The 15935-nt window shown below is 42.0% G+C and overlaps 6 protein-coding genes across 6 annotated transcripts in view; 5 read left to right on the top strand and 1 right to left on the bottom strand.

Moving 5' to 3' along the window:
• Positions 1 to 15935, top strand: part of LOC126561924 (protein LSM14 homolog B) — a 204641-nt gene that overhangs the window by 35162 nt on the left and 153544 nt on the right. The gene's annotated exons all lie outside the window — the stretch shown is intronic.
• The window catches only part of LOC126562465 (uncharacterized), a 136980-nt gene that overhangs the window by 57957 nt on the left and 63088 nt on the right, over positions 1 to 15935 (top strand). The window lies entirely within an intron of this gene.
• LOC126561141 (zinc finger protein 184-like) lies at positions 3988 to 5391 on the bottom strand. Its single transcript, XM_050217086.1, has 2 exons — positions 5287 to 5391; positions 3988 to 5211 (listed from the first exon to the last, which is right to left on the bottom strand). The coding sequence occupies exons 1-2, from the start codon at positions 5389 to 5391 to the stop codon at positions 3988 to 3990; spliced, it is 1329 nt and encodes a 442-aa protein (XP_050073043.1).
• LOC126561140 (uncharacterized) lies at positions 5731 to 6720 on the top strand. Its single transcript, XM_050217084.1, has 3 exons — positions 5731 to 5967; positions 6040 to 6204; positions 6295 to 6720. The coding sequence occupies exons 1-3, from the start codon at positions 5731 to 5733 to the stop codon at positions 6718 to 6720; spliced, it is 828 nt and encodes a 275-aa protein (XP_050073041.1).
• Positions 7297 to 8932, top strand: LOC126562049 (transcription factor grauzone-like). Its single transcript, XM_050218461.1, has 2 exons — positions 7297 to 7419; positions 7493 to 8932. The coding sequence occupies exons 1-2, from the start codon at positions 7297 to 7299 to the stop codon at positions 8930 to 8932; spliced, it is 1563 nt and encodes a 520-aa protein (XP_050074418.1).
• Positions 11079 to 13148, top strand: LOC126561139 (uncharacterized). The gene is made up of 2 exons (XM_050217083.1): positions 11079 to 11223; positions 12316 to 13148. Exons 1-2 carry the CDS (start codon positions 11079 to 11081, stop codon positions 13146 to 13148), a joined length of 978 nt encoding a protein of 325 aa, XP_050073040.1.

Raw genomic sequence — 15935 nt, 5'->3', positions numbered from 1 at the left:
ATCGATCGATCGAGTTCCTTCTCGTTTTGCTCCCGTTCCCCACCCGAGGTTCCCGCTGGGTCACGTCTCCCCGGCTTTCCCGTACTGACCAGTTCTTCTGGTGGTGGTGTCCTGTGGGACCAACGCAAGCATTTCGGAACCGGTTCTTCTTCTGCACACAGCGCAAAGAAAGAGTGGCATCGGATAACAACTGCCCAGACGATCTCGGCGATGCTCTGACCTTGCTACAGATAGGAACTGCTTTTCGTTCCTGCAATTGTTTTTACATCGCGTTTGGTCGCCATTGGGCACAGGTTGTTTGTGACCGCCGCCCGTACAACACGTTTCCGTCCAGCGGTGTTGTGCACATTCACTTTCATTATCAGCCACGCCGATGCGCTCCTGACATTGGCACGGAAACTTGCTTCCGAAGGGAATTTGAAGGGTAACGAACGAAAAAGTGTATACGCCCCGGTCGGGAAGCAGGATGCGTGATGTGCGTTGACTAAATCGATTATACTGCACTGAACTGAACGCTTTTTTTTACAACTTTACTAACTGCTAAAATAATATTTTTAGCATTATTTTGTGTGGCTTTAGTATACAAGTTGATATACAAATTGTTTGAACGATGTTGTGATGTCAACCATTTATTTTATTATTTATTAATTATTTTATTACAAAAAAATCAAAATGACCATGTGGCTTAGCGATGTTCCTAAAGATCGCTTTATCGTTGCTCAAAAACATGATCAATAAAGGCCAGCATTTGCTAGGGAAGAAGTGGGATTTTGTAGAACATTTTCTGCCGAAGCTGATGAGAAAACCCTCAGACTTCCTTTATTATTTATTAGATTACATTTTTACGGTCTACAACTAAGATCCAGTATTCAGGAATTCTGTCTGCCAAAGATACTGGGTCTTTCTACCGATCTACTGTATTCTAAGCCAATAAGCTTCGGTATTCCTCAAATTAATCCCTAAGCTTCAGAAAAAGCTTACAAAATTATTTTCCCGTCGTTCCAAATTTGTTTATCAGTTTGTCTAAAAATTCCACTTGTTTATTTAATGCTTCTGTTCCATGTTTTTCACTCTTTTTGAGATGTATTTTGCATTCGAACTAACACACAACGCGATGTGTGTTAGTTCGAATCCAATCGTAACCAAACAGCATTACAGTAGGCGACGATTGCGTAGCAAAGGTCAAGATCATGGCATGCTACAACGGCGAACGATCGTGTGTGGTTGAAAGTGAAACAAAAGCCGATATGCGGCGGCTATGTTTTGCCAGGGGGGAAGGGGGGGGGGGGAGGGGGAGGTTATCATCGCCTTTGAGCATTTCCTTCGGGAGACATTCCGCCGCTTTGGTATTCCTTGTATGCGGAAGAAAAGGTAATACTTGCAGAAAAAGTGATGCGCTCTTTGTAAAAAAAGGGAGATGTAAAGGTGTAACGAACATCGCTTGATCGTGTGATTATGATAATGTGCACAAGAAGGCGGTGGTTTGTTTGCTTCCGAAAAGGCGATGATGCAGTATAAGTGTGGGGGATTTGCATTTGCAGTAGCAACACGCTATAACCCTTAAAGATCTCCATATTCTCTGTTAGGCTTGATTATAGCTTGTAAGAATGGAAAGTGTGTTTTTGAACCAATTCCGCTTGGCTAGAAATAAATTGCTAAACAAATCAAATTACAAATGCACGGTGAAAAGAAACAAAATTGACTCCTTAGAGGTTATTAACAACCGAAGAATGGAGGAATGCAAAAGTGCCCGACAATTAATTAGACCCTTCGGTAAGGCGAAACCGATCGGTTGCTCAGTAACGCTCCAGCAGAACGCCTGAATAGTAACTGAGCGGGACAGCACAAAAGAAAGAACAAAAAAAAATCGGAAGGGTCGATTCATATTTTATAAGGATTCTCACTACGATCCGTGCCAATGATATTTACACCCTTTAGGGAAACGAGCGGCATACTCCGATGGCCATACAGACCGGTGCACTTTTTCCGAATGCTAATATGTATGTGCTGAAAATATTTCATAGCATTTACGCCGCCACAAGTCACTTCAAGATGATCTCGTGTTGCAGTAAAAGTCGTTTATAATTTATAAATGTACATACAACAATAAGAAATTGATGTCGCGTACGATCGTTTACAGTGCACAGCGTACCGCAGAACGTTTATCGGGTTCGTCGTCACTACAAGCGTTGAAGTCTTTTAATTTACGCATGGTTGTCATGGAAACGAGAGATGTGCGTTTCGGGTAGCCTGCTTTGGGGTTGAAAAAGCTACCCTATTTATGTGTGGTGGCTATTGATTGTTAAATACTCCACATAAAATGACGTGTTCAATTAGTGCAAAGGTGGGCAGCGGATTAGCAGGCACGTCGTGTTAAATCACGAGAACAAATTCAATAGCTAATTGGCAGCTCGAGCCTAACATCCAGATTTCAAGGTCAATCAAAATTTCTGATTCATGTTGTGGTTGAACGGACTCCAATCCGTTAACGGGAGGACAATGACACGAGAAAGTAAAAGTATTAAATTTCATCTCATGAGCAAACAGTGGATTGTGTCTTTGTTTTTCGGGCTCAATTCTCAATCACAAGTGTAAATGTCACTGAACGCAACCACGATCATGATCACAAATCTAGAATTTTTAGATTGTGAACAACTTGTGTAATTCGCTAAGAAGAATGTCCTTAAGATTAACCTTTACCTCAGATTTCATATCACATTTATTATCAGTGCTTACGTGAAAGAGAATGACCATTACACCGTCACGAGGCGTATAAAAAGGCGATCATAACTAGAGAAATAAGATCGCCTTGAGTCGACCGCTATCAACGCATTAAAGAAGAATTCTTCTTGTCTCGAAGTTTGCAGCATCCTGTCCTGTCCTGGTCGGAAAACAACATTCTCCTCATTCTTCCGATTTTCTCTAGCAGCAACAGGGCCCTAGTTGTGTAGTGATTGTTGGATGGGCGTCCGCCAGTTGTACATTCAAAAAAGCACTTTACTCTGTAAAATGTCACCATCGATGGTAAGGCTGCCCGCAATAGGTGGGGCAAGGTGGTTGATATTTACCGGTGTTTATCGGCCAATAATTTCGTGACCATATGTGTAAAACCGTTCCGCTCACCGGTTGATTCGGTAGAAGCGTATTTGCTTTGTTGGTGTTGTTTTAACGGCACCAATCTGGTTAACGTATGGATTATGACGAGGTAGTTGTATTGCTTAAACAGCAGGTTGTTTAATGACTTTATGCAAAACTACATTCAGATGCAGTTGGTCGTAAGAACTATTTTTTTTTATTCACGAGAAAGATAGATAATTTAAAAATTCACCATTGACCTTCGAATTTTCGTTATTAATTGTTACACATTTGTTTGTTCCATGTGTATTGTGTATGCAAAACAAAGCACAATGCTTTACGTTGCATGTAATTAAAAAAAAAAAACAATCTCCAACAATCCTTGACCAACCAGAATGCTTCGCTTGAACATGATTAATTTTCCCTGCATGCGCATCTTTCAGGGCTCTTCCGAACCTTTGACACGCTTATGATGAATGATCTGCATCTTTGGATTTTTTTCAAACTGGAAAGTCCAGTCCTTATTGATTGATTGATTTATTTTGTAGAAACATGTGCCGATAGAAAATATGATATATTTCCGGATTTATAGCATTAATAACTTATTTAAATATAAATTATTATTGTTCATATACGTAGTGTATAATATCGATTGGCAATAGTCTAATCTACGGGAAAATTTTCGTTCCAAGGACTTGCGTCAATGGAATCAGAAGTTCAGGAGGCCAACTCTTTAAAACAAAACTACTAAACTAAACAATTTTTCTGCATTTGAATTTATTAGCTTATTCGAATTCATTAATGTATTCCTGAAACTTGTACGATTCTTTCGTGACAGCTGGATGAGTTCAACTTGACCATTTTCCCAGACTAAATACGCCTCCATTGGAGTAGATGAATCTGCCTTCGTGACTATTCATCTTTATCCAGGGTCTCTCCTCGCCGGACTGCTACAGTTGCCGAACATTTCTTTCTCCCATGGACACGTTGATGTTTATGCAGTAGATTATCGTGCGGGAAGGTTTGTCCACATTCTTCGCATTGAAAGTTTTCCGTTTTTATTTTTTTACTCATATTCACCATATTGTCGGAAAACTCGTCAGAGTCATCAGGAGAATAGACACTATTAAACCACTTCAAGTGTCGTCGAATGTGGGCATAATTAGCCGTTTTCTTGCAAACTGGGCACACTTGCTTATTGTGGGTGGCCTTGCGATGGGCCGTTAGTTCTGCTTCATTGTTAAACAATTTCCTGCATTCCACACACTTGAACAGCTCAGTGCTGTCGCGGGTCGGATGCTGGGATGCTATGTGCTTCTTGATCTTATCGCTTCGTACCGTTTTGCTACACGTCGGACACTCTACCGTCCGATGGCGCCGTTGATGTTTGGTTAGTTCCAGCTTATCAAAGAATTTCTCCTCACAGTTACAGCATTTGTAGCGTTTCGTGCAGTAATAGAGTCGTGCATTGTTTGTACCTCCGCTGCAAAGGATCTTCGTCTCATCGACATCTAGGTGATCGTTAAGCTCTGCTTCAGTATTAAACAATTCCTGACAATTTTCACAGCGGAGCTCCTTACACTCCTGTACCAGTTTTTCAAAGATTTTTGGATGTTTTCTCGCAACGTGATCTTTAATTTTATCCGTCCTAAAGCGCTTATTGCATACGAGACACTCTTTCTTCTGATGCATGCGCCGGTGTTTGTACTGTTGAATTTTAGTGGCAAACTTCAGTTCACACTCATCGCAACTGTACGAAAGGTTGGAACTTTGTGCGTCATCTGGACTGGAAGCTTTGTGCGAATGATTCAAAGTTTTGCTTTCCAATTCCGTCTCTTTGGTGGAATAATCGATCGAAGATACTTCCGACAGGGGATCTCTCTGGAGGAGAAATTTTTCTGCATCCATGCTGATGGAATCGTCTGTGCCATCTTCATTGTAATACAAGTCGTAATGTAAGGAACCGTTGACAAAGACTCTCGATTGCGCAATATCGGATGTACAGTCCGATTTGAGATATTTCTGTTCCAGCAGCCGTTGGTTCTTTTCAACCTTTTGGCTGTAGCTGAAAAAGTTACGAACAGTGGAAGAACAGCGAGAGCACACATTCACGGATAGTTCTTCTAGCTTGACGAACTGTAACGAGAACATCCATAAACATACTGTTACCCCGTGCAGTCTGCAAAAAGGTCAAAGCGCAAAGGAACCTACCGAGAAGGAGAAAACTGCATCCATCATCTTACGAAATTTGTCTTGCAAAATTGTGGTGCGTTTTCTTATAATTTTTTTCAGACACAATCGACATTTTTCACCCATTATATCTATAGATAGTTGATCATTTTACCACACGTTTATGAAAAAAAAAACACTTTAATAATGCGAATTTATCAAACACGAGGGAAAACGCAGTGCAGACGCCGCCGTCTGGTTTGGGTTGTTATTATTTTGCAGATGGTTTTGACGCATGAGAACTGTCACTTTCATATGATCCAAGCAAAACAAACAATCCTTTCGATGGGAAAGCAAATACAGGCACAATTATAGTTTTTGCGTTTCCCGGGAGTTTCTGCCCACAGCAGCAGCAACAATTTTCAGCAAGCACGAATAAGAGCAAAGCTGAGCTTTTGGATAATATTAACAAAACTGTCCCGCAGAATGAGTGATCCGAAAAGTGTACCTTTTGGGAAAGATTTGTACTGCCAGAATTCGACACCCAGCCAAAAAGGCCAGAAGAAACCAGCTTCATCGGTCGTAATGCTGAACGGTGTGCCCATACCGACCACTTACGCGGACAAATGCCGTCTCTGCTTGGGTGACAAGTTTGACAAAAACTGTACCACCATCATAGAGGAACAGTTTAGCTATATGTTGCAGAAAGTATTTAGCTTTCCGGTAAGTAGTACATATTGGCCGTAGCCGTCGTACTGTAATGATTGTAACCGTACGCGGACCGTTTCATTTTAGATTACAAACAAAATAGGACTACCGATGAACGTTTGTGGTAAATGTTTCCGAAAGGTGCGAATATTTCAGCAGTTTTCTGCAATAGTGTGGAACAACCAAAGACGGCTAGAAGAATCTCTGAGCGCTGCTGCGGCTCTGGAAAAGAAAAATAATCCAACAAGCACAGTGCTGGCGACTGTTCAAAATACTGCTGCCGATCTAGGGGAAGCGGTAGAGGAAGTGATAAACATTGCTAGCGACGATGAATCCAGCCAGGAAAAGGAATATGAAACGATGGATGCCGATTTGCCTGGTGTAACCATTACAGCAGATGCAGGAAACGATCCACTAGTCGAGCCGCCGGATGAAGACGATGCTGAACAAACGCACTTCGTATCTGTTGCTTCGCAAGACAACTTTTTCTTTTACAATGAGATGGATGATATCGGAACGTTCGATAACCCGCATACCGACTATATTCAGGAGGTCTCGTTAGTGATAGAACTGGATACATCAACCGATGAAGTATCCGATGTTGATTCTGAAGCGGGATACCAACAATCGAAAAATCGAAGAAAAAATGCCAAACGGGTCCGTCATAATGTACCGGAAGTGGAATCCTTTACAGAGACCCGGTTGCAAGCCAAAGTTGTGACTGATGCTATGAAAAATATTAACAAATCGAAAAAGAGCAAAAGATAATTTGATAATTTACCGATGCGAAGGGACAGCCTCTTGTCGGAGATTGTCAAGTGTACAAAAAGGTCCGCAACACACTGTAGCAGTCGTCGCAGCGTCGTATTGTTAGTTTTTAATAATCTTCTACGGCGAAAATCAAAGAGTATCCAAAATCATTTCATTCTTACGTGAATAAAGAAAGGTCAAAAACATTATAAATGTACGCATCGTGTGCGATTAGCTTAACGAATGGATTTCTTGGCCATGAGAAAACCCTGTAATTCGTTTTTTTTAATCTGAGTTTGTCCTGGTTCAACATTCGAGCCGCAGCGATTGGTGTGGGTTTGATTCGAAGTTTGAACAGAGAGGAGAGAGTAATGGGTGCTAACGATCTTTTTAGCCTGTTTATTTTGACTTTTTGGTGCAGCGAAAGTCGGATTTCTTATTCCTATCGAACGAACCCTGCACAACTGCACTCTGCAATCAGCTGTCAAATTGTACGTCTACCTGTGTTGTGTTGTTGATGCAGTTTGGTCAAGCTCAACGAGCGCTATACGCGGATGCTGTTTGCCAGTTTCCGTTTAAATCCATCGATTTATGATGCACAATGTTGAAGAAATCTGTCGCCTTTGCTTGCGTAGCTTTCCCCGTGTGGCGAGAGGAAAAATTCCAATCGCGGACGAGGTGTTTCAACCGAAGCTTAAGGCCGTGTTTACCTTTGCAGTACGTTTCGAATTGCTCGTGAGTCGTTCTTTGCTTTGCTGTGCTTAAATCTGGAACCATTTTATACTTTTAGATTTTACCCGATGAAAATCTTCCCGCTGAAGCTTGCCGTGGATGCCGTGTGACGGTAGAACAATTCTTCGACTACAGTGAAAAGGTACGATCGCATCAGACGAGCCTAGAAGCTGCATTACCAATCGTGTACAATGACGAAGTGATTCCGCCGGTCGACGAGATGGTTAAAGGAGAGCCGAACAAAAAGCTTCAACTCTCGTTCGAGGCTAGCTCGGTTCAATCGGAAGATCATTTTCACGTGGAACTGTTGAAGGTAGAACCGCTGGGCGATGGCACACAGCACGAAGAGCACGTAGATGAAACTCAGCTTTCTGATAGTTGGATTAAAATGGAATCAAGTGACAATGAAGAGGATGACTATAACATCGAAGAACAGGTCGAGGACACCCTTGCGGCATCCCCGAGCAATCAGACGAATACTAACTGTTTGCTGCTGCTTAAGGAACAACGGAAAGATCGAATGCCGAACGTTACCAGGAAAAAGAAACGACCCCGAGCGGAGGACGAAAAGCTGTTGCGGGAACATTTTCATCTGGGCTGTGAAATGTGCTCATACATGTCTGAAACGGTTCCGGATCTTTTTCAGCATTACCGTCAAGCGCACAAAACCGCCGGCTACGTACAGTGCTGCAACCGAAAGTTTATACGCCGGGCCCGTCTGCTCGAACACCTTGGCGCGCATCTCGGTTCGATCGTGTGCGACATTTGTAGCAAAGTTTTTCGCAACCAGTCCTCGCTCGATCTACACAAACTAGATCATGGTGCACCGGATGCGAGACAGTTCAAGTGTGACCTGTGCAGTTTTTCCTTCCACAAGCTGTACCATCTAAAGCAGCACCAGAAGCGCCACGAGCGGGTACGCTGCACCATCTGTGGCAAGTTGCTAGCGGGTGAGCTTGGCCTGAAGGGCCATATGCAAAAGATGCACGGCAGTGGGAATAAACAGATTTGTCCTACGTGTGGGAAAGAGTTTCGGTGCAATTCTGCGATGGAGCGCCACCTCAAGGCACATCTGGGTACGCTGACGATCGAGCGTGTGCAGTGTGACCAGTGCGAAAAGTGGTTCGACAGCAAGCAAAACCTGCGCAGTCACTGCAAGCGGGTGCACGATCAAATGGGACCGATACAGTGTGACGAGTGTCAGCATATAAGTCCCAACCATAGGGCGCTGGTCAGTCACAAGGTGCGGGCTCATGGTCAGAAACAGGCGTACGAGTGTGAGTACTGTGGCAAGAAGCTTAACACGAAGCTTACGCTGAAGGAACATTTGGCAATACATACGAACATTCCGCTGTACTCGTGCGAGTTCTGTGGGATCACGTTCAATTCGAACGCGAACAAGTATGTTCATCGGAAGAGCAAACACCCGCAGGAGTGGGAGGCGCAGAAACAGCAGAAACTGCTGAAACGAATGACCCCGGCCGTTGATTCCGTTTAAAGCAATAAACCGTTGGGTCATCTCTACGATTCGAGCTTCCAGCGCGTGGTGTTTCTACATATAATGTTAGTCTTAACACGTCACTTCACGACTCGCTTGTTTTTGGAACTTTTCTAATAAAACATTCTGTTTTTCCAACTGGAAATTGGAGGGCCAATTGGTTGGAAACTGAAGTCATTCGTGCACTGAATAAAAATTAGAATTTTAATAACAGACAAACTAACTCATCTGTAAAGGTATCTTCCCTATTGTACACTAATAGTAACGATATAATTAAAAATATTAATTACTCGACAAGGGATGTTCTCTTCTCCAACAACAAAAAGATTAGTTTCCTACAGTAACGAGTAGCTTCTTTATAGTTGTGCTAGAAAGTTTATCCCAAAATATGTAAATTTAAGACTTATTATTTTAAAGTTGATACTTTTTCTATTTATTTCCTGAAAAAGCAAGGCAACCCCTTAGGTATGTCTATCCTAGAGACGAAAATGAGAATTTGGTCATTGACGGTTACGATGGTTACCCGTAAAAACATTCCGTTGAAGTGGATACACCGTATAAACGCACCGTAAGCAACTGCCATGCAGGTTTGTTTAGTTTGTTTACCTGTGAAGAAGACGCTAGAAACACTCGTCCAGTTCTATTTCTAGTTGTGCATACGATGGAAGAAAAACTTTTACCTTCTCAACACGATAAAAGGACCGGCTATATTTACATGTTTCGCCAAAAGATAGAGAGCAACATTGACCAGGAATACGATGCGGAACAGACGAACATTTCGATCAAGGTTGAATGTAAGTGTGAACAATACGCTCCTTCACATGTAAATCGACCTACCTAAAGGAATTGATCGTTTCAGCTGATTCGGAAGATGAGGTGGAGAACATTGTCGCAGAAGCCGCTGAAGAACCATTACTTACCAGTTTAAAAATGACCTGCTCCGATGACGAAGACCCGTTTACCGGTGGTGCTGAAGATGGTGGTTCCGTACCACCGAAAATGCCATCCGGGATGGAAAGCAACAGCGCTTCGAATGACTTGACTCCCGATAAAATTTTAGATATATTAAGGACGATATCCAAACAAATCATATCGATGGATAAAAAAACCGAAAATATCAAGAAGCAGGTAGCAACCATTTCTGACCGGTTGGGACGGGTCGAGAAAAAGGTGGGCATTTCTTTAGACACACTGGAACAGGTGAAAGATTCGGTGGCAATGGTCGCTGAAGTAACTGAAGCGGAAGTGAGAGATCATCCGGTCGCCGCAAAGCCACCTCCATTCGTGCTTAAGAAAATCAGCACAGAAAAAGAATTAGAAGAGTTTGAATCGAAACTTGGTACCGACATGGAGTATCTTTCTAACGTTAAAACATATTTCACATCGCGAATCAACAATGGTAACCCAAATAATCGGATGCGCATAATGATTGATTTGCTTTTCGCACGAAACTTTTTTGCTGGATGTAGTTGGACTGGCATAGGGAAAATAAAGCCGAAGGTACAGCTTGGAAATCGAAAGAATGTTTTAAAACTGTTTGTGAATCTCGGTAGCACCAAGTTTATTACATTCGAAGAAAATTTGGTGAAAGAATTTTTTAAGGGTCAGTTGCGCCATGCTAAACGTAGAGTTTTACAAAAAGGTGAGCGAAAGTTGAAAATGCATCTAAAACCCTTTAAACTACTCACGCCACAATAAAAGCATACATTTTATTAAATGTTTAACTTCGTTGCTTAATGTACCTGTTCTGGCCGTAAGCCGAATTTTCCATTTGACAATAGCACGAACGTTTTAAAACAGTTGTGGATGTTGGCGGCACCAAGGTTTTTAAGGTTGCCCGAAATGTGATAGATCTTTTATTTTAGGGAACGGTTTCGTAATGCGAAACGCCGAGACTTAAGCACAGGAGGGCCAAAGATATGGACTAAGCGGAAACCCTCTAAACTATTAGAAAACCAATAAAATCATACGTCGATTATCGCACTCCTAATCAAATCGATCAGTTTACGCTTCAATAATCATTTTATTTATGAATGAGTGTCATTATATCATAAGTGGCTGTTTGTTTGTTTACATATTTATTTGTTTAAACTCGAAGCGATGCTAGGAAAACAAATGTTCAGTTTTATTTCATGCTTCAGTTAAGATGGATTGGGAATTTCCTGAAAAAATCTTATTTTCTGAACAAGAAAAACTCAATTACAAAGTTTACAGGCTTAGTCGAAAGATAGAAAGCATGATTGACCAGGAATACGATGCGGAACAAGCGAAAATACCAATAAAAATTGAATGTAATTGTAAACAATACATTCCGTCACAGTAAAATCGCCTTGAATCTAGAAATTAATGGTTTCAGCCGAAACTAACATTGAGATAGAAAACAGGATCACGCTAGATGCCGAAGGCCCATTACTTAACAGTTTAAACATGTTTTGCTCTCACGATGAAGATCCGTTTAACAATGATGCTGAAGGTGCACGAAGTGGGGGTGCCGTACTGCGGATGAACCACACCATGGATCACCAACAGAAATGCCATGCGGATTGCTAAACAATTGCTCTACGAATGAATTGACTCTGGCTCACTCACCCTCCCGCGGAAATGTACATTTGTACACGCGTGGGCAAGTAGATGGTTGTACTGTGCATACAGAGCAAATGCTGAATATGCGATTGTTTATGAGTGTAATCATACCGTAAGCGGTTGTTTACTCCAGGTTTGTTTGTATACATTGCAGACAACGCCAGAGAGCTAGCCAAGCACAGATGCGTTCTTAGTTTTGCATAAAGTATGTTACCAGCTCGATACGTTAACAAATCTAACCGAATTTATCGGCTTAATGAAGAGCTTGACTGTACTTGATCGAATGGGGTGGAATTCGGTCTCCTAAATTCGTTCGATATACTTTCAACATGAACATTTTACCGCTAAAAAAACATATGTAGTGTAGACAGACATAATCGTCCCTGAGCGAGTGAACAGTGTACACATAACATAAGCAGCTGTCAGCGTTTGTTTATCTTTTTTCCAGCGACGCCAGGAAATATCTCGCGCAGTTGTGTAGTGAAATTTAGGGACATATGGTCCATGTTGCAGGTTACCTCTACATTGTTGTGATTAAGGCTCTTGGAAGGCTCTGAACGTTACAAAAAAAAAACAAAACAGATTTACGTAGAAGGAGACTCTTGTGCCGGCAATGTCATCTGCTGAACGTGAAAAAAAGGCTGGTAATAGTTACAGACTTCGCTTAAACGTAAAAAACAACGTGATCCGGGAGTACAAAACCGAACCAACCAAAATCCCTATAAAAGAAGAACGTAAGCTCAAGCAAAGTCCTTCGTCGTACCAAAATCGACCAATGTTAACGGATTGATTTGTTTCAGCCGAATCGGAAGATGAACAAAGAACCAGCATCGCGACCAACGCCAATGCATCATTACTTACCAACTTGAAGATGACCTGCTCCAACAACGAAGATCCGTTTAAAGATTGTGACAACACAAACCATACAATCGAGTGCCCAAAGAAGACTATCCTAATGTCTAACCAAAAAGCAGCAAACGCTTTGGACTTGAACGCGCTCAACATAATCTCCCAACGAATCGCATCAATCGTTGACAAAATTACAGCAATCAAAGAAAACACAGACCACATGCAAAATGATATGGCATGCATTTCCAAACGATTAGGACGGGTCGAAAAAAGGGTGGGCTTATCATTGGCAACGCTGGAGCAAGTGAAGGATTCGGTGGTGGTTACGTTTGAAAATGCGAGACCAGAGGACAGCGAACAATCGGCGCAATCTCGTTTCGTTTTTAAGAAATTAAGCACCGAAAACGAGCTCGCAGAATTCAATACGAAGCTTGGCGAAGATGAGGAATATTGGAACAATCTTAAAAAGTCGCTATTATTGCAACTCCCGGACAGCAATCCGGACAATCGTATGAGCTTAGCGCTGGACATCCTGGTCGAGCGATCATTTTTTGCTGAATGCAATTGGAGCGGCCACAGCAAGAATGGACCGAAAATACGTTTTGGAAATCGGACAAACGTGTTTAAACTGTTTGCGAGTATCGGTAGCAATAAGGCTGACCCCTTGTCCGAGTTACACGTACAAACTTTTTTCAAGTGTAAGTTGAAACACGCCAAGGAACGGGCCAGTAAGAAAGGCATGGTCAGTTATGTAAATACCAAGCAAAAAAGCCTTCATTCTTGAACTTTCGTTGAAGCAATGGAGATCGCTATATTGGGTCTAAATATGTGTCAAAACTGAATTTCAAGAGAAACAACTACACTTTTCCGGCGACAGATTTGAACTGCTTAATTTGCGAGTCAGTAGAACATTATAGGACATCCGAAGGCTTTTTGTTCATTCCACTAACTTCGCCGATCAATCTGCATCGTCGTAAGGCAACTCAGCAAATATTGAAAGGTCATTGATTTCGAGCAATTCAGCTCTCTAGCGGCATCGATGAATTAACCGTGATTTGGCCCTTTTCATAAATTGTTTTAATTTTTTAGTCATTGATTGGGTCACCGGTTGCGGCCCGGTGGTGTAGGCGACAGCGGCGCCGGTCTTCAAACGGCAGGACTGGGGTTCAAATCCCATCCGTACTGTCCCCCCGTAGTGAGGACTGACTAACCAACTACGTGGTAACGGAAGTCTAGAAAGCCATTTCGATGGCCGGCATGACCTTAGAAGTCGTTAAGCCAAGAAGAAGTCATTGATTGATCCACTGTATTCCCCATCGGTGCCAAGTTTCGTATCTCGCAGCTTCGTAGCTCTAGGAATTCTTCTTCAGTCGTTTTTCAGAATCGAAGCGGTATTGCGCTGGTTCCGTTTATTCATCGCTATCTTCCGGCTCCGTAGCTTCGTTAACGATTAGCACCGAATCTTTCACCTCTTCGAGAGTTGATAACGACACGCCCACCCTTTGCTCGATCCGTCGCAATCTGTCAGCAATGTTTGCTACCTCCTTTTTAATACTCTCAGTGTCGTTATGCATTGAGGTGAGTTGTTCATGTACAATACTGAGCATGTTCAAAATGTTTGCCACAGTCAAATCATTCGGAGAGCTATTACATTCCAATCCTAACCTGTGCGGCATTCCGGTCACATCTTCAGCGCCACCTTCGTCGTCGGAGCAGGTCATCTTTAAGCTGGTAAGTGATGGTTCTTCGGCAGTTACCAATGAACCATTGTTGTCCATATCATCGTCCGATTCGGCTGAAACCATCAATCAGCTTGAAGCAGGTCGTTTTACATGTGCCTGATTATATTGTTTAAACTTACATTCAATTTCGATCGGCATTTTCGCCTTTTCGGCTTCGTATTCGTCGTCAATCTTACGCTCTATGTTTCGTGCAATTCTGTAAATCCTGCGAGACTTTTTGTCCCTTACGGAGGGTAACATTTTTCCAGGATACTTTTGTTCCATCCTAAGCACAACCGCTTCAGTAGTAGCTAGAGAAAAGTGATTACCTTTTGTGCCAGTGGTAAACAAATATCAACGACGACAGCAACTTATGCTGCGTTTACACCGAACATTGGCGAGAAATTATTATTGTGTCCATCTACACGGTCTTCTAAAAACATTGAGACATGTTCCACAGATTTTTCGTTTATTTCCCAGTGCAGCGATTATTATTTTTCTTTAAAAACACCGGTATCTTCTGACTCTAACTTCGAATCCTTCGTAGGCTGTACCATATCCTTCAGCAGCTCCAGCGTTGCCAACGATATACCCATTTTAGTCTCAATTCGTCCCATCCAGTTCGAAATGTTTGCTATCTCCTCTTGCATATGATTGGTATATTTTTACATTTTTGTGATTTCTTTTGATATTGCTCAAAACTTACTTATACTTATTATACTTAAAACCCTGCCGACCAGTAGTTTATTCGGAGAACGGAGGCCGTCGTTCCGCAAAACAAGCGCAGCTGACGCTTTGGCCGTCTCTGGATACGTGTTGGTGTTATTTGTGCGGGTTACGGAATAAATCTCCGACATATCTTCTTCGTCATCGGAGCAAGTCATCTTTAAACTGGTAATGATGAATTGCTTGTGGATGATAGCATGGAATAAGCACATGTTTAATTTATCTAACATCTAAGCTTAAGTCTGAATGGTATGCTAAGTTAGAGTAACGATCTGAATCTTGGTTTTGGGGAAGCTTGATAATGTAGCCAGTATTTTTGTTTCGTTGAAAAGGTAGCATTTTTATGCTATATTTAAATTTTGAAGGCACAATTTACGGCGTATTGTTTCTAGCGCCACTGCGTACCAGGTTAATAAACACGAGAGCGGCTTATGATGTGTTTACACTGAATACTAGAGAATGTCTAAACGGTGAATACATTCCCAGCTACCAATTATGTCGAGCACGTTCAACCTCGCATCTGACAAAGGTGTTGTTTTAAAATTTTATCTCTTTATCATCCAACTAACAATCCAATTATCTTTTTGGGCGCATAGGATTTCATATCGAAATTCTTTTTCCTTCGTAAGCAAAACTTTCAACAACACTAAGAAATATTTTCCAAGCGTCGCCTTGGACAACGATAACAGCAGCTTATGCTGTGTTTATACATACGATCTGGTTTTTCAGTAACCATTTTCGTAAAAAAAAGTTGCTTTCCGTTTTCCGCTTCTTATTTCTGATCAATCAGTTCTTTTTTTATCACGTATGGAGGGCGAAACAAATTTGAAAACAAATGATTTCACTGTCAGCGCCTGATCTGCATGTTTATGAGCCGCGTTGACAGCGCGCCGTTGTTTAACAACATTGCATGCGAAAGGCAACAGCACGTCGAACGGCGTTCGAAACGGTGACTCAAGAATGAATGAAAAATGTCGCCTTTGTCTCGGAATTCTAGCAAATGGACCAAGTTTATCGATCAGGGACAGCAGACTACGCGTGGAGCTAAAAAATGCGTTCCATTTTGATGTAAGTAATGCCACAGTGCGTGTACGATTTCGTAAGCCCTTCAGCTAGCTAATGTT

This window comes from Anopheles maculipalpis, chromosome 3RL, assembly GCF_943734695.1.
Source record: "Anopheles maculipalpis chromosome 3RL, idAnoMacuDA_375_x, whole genome shotgun sequence".
Classification (NCBI taxonomy): domain Eukaryota; kingdom Metazoa; phylum Arthropoda; class Insecta; order Diptera; family Culicidae; genus Anopheles; species Anopheles maculipalpis.
The sequence above is the reverse complement of the archived record's forward strand: the minus strand, read 5'-3'. Positions and strand labels throughout refer to the sequence as shown.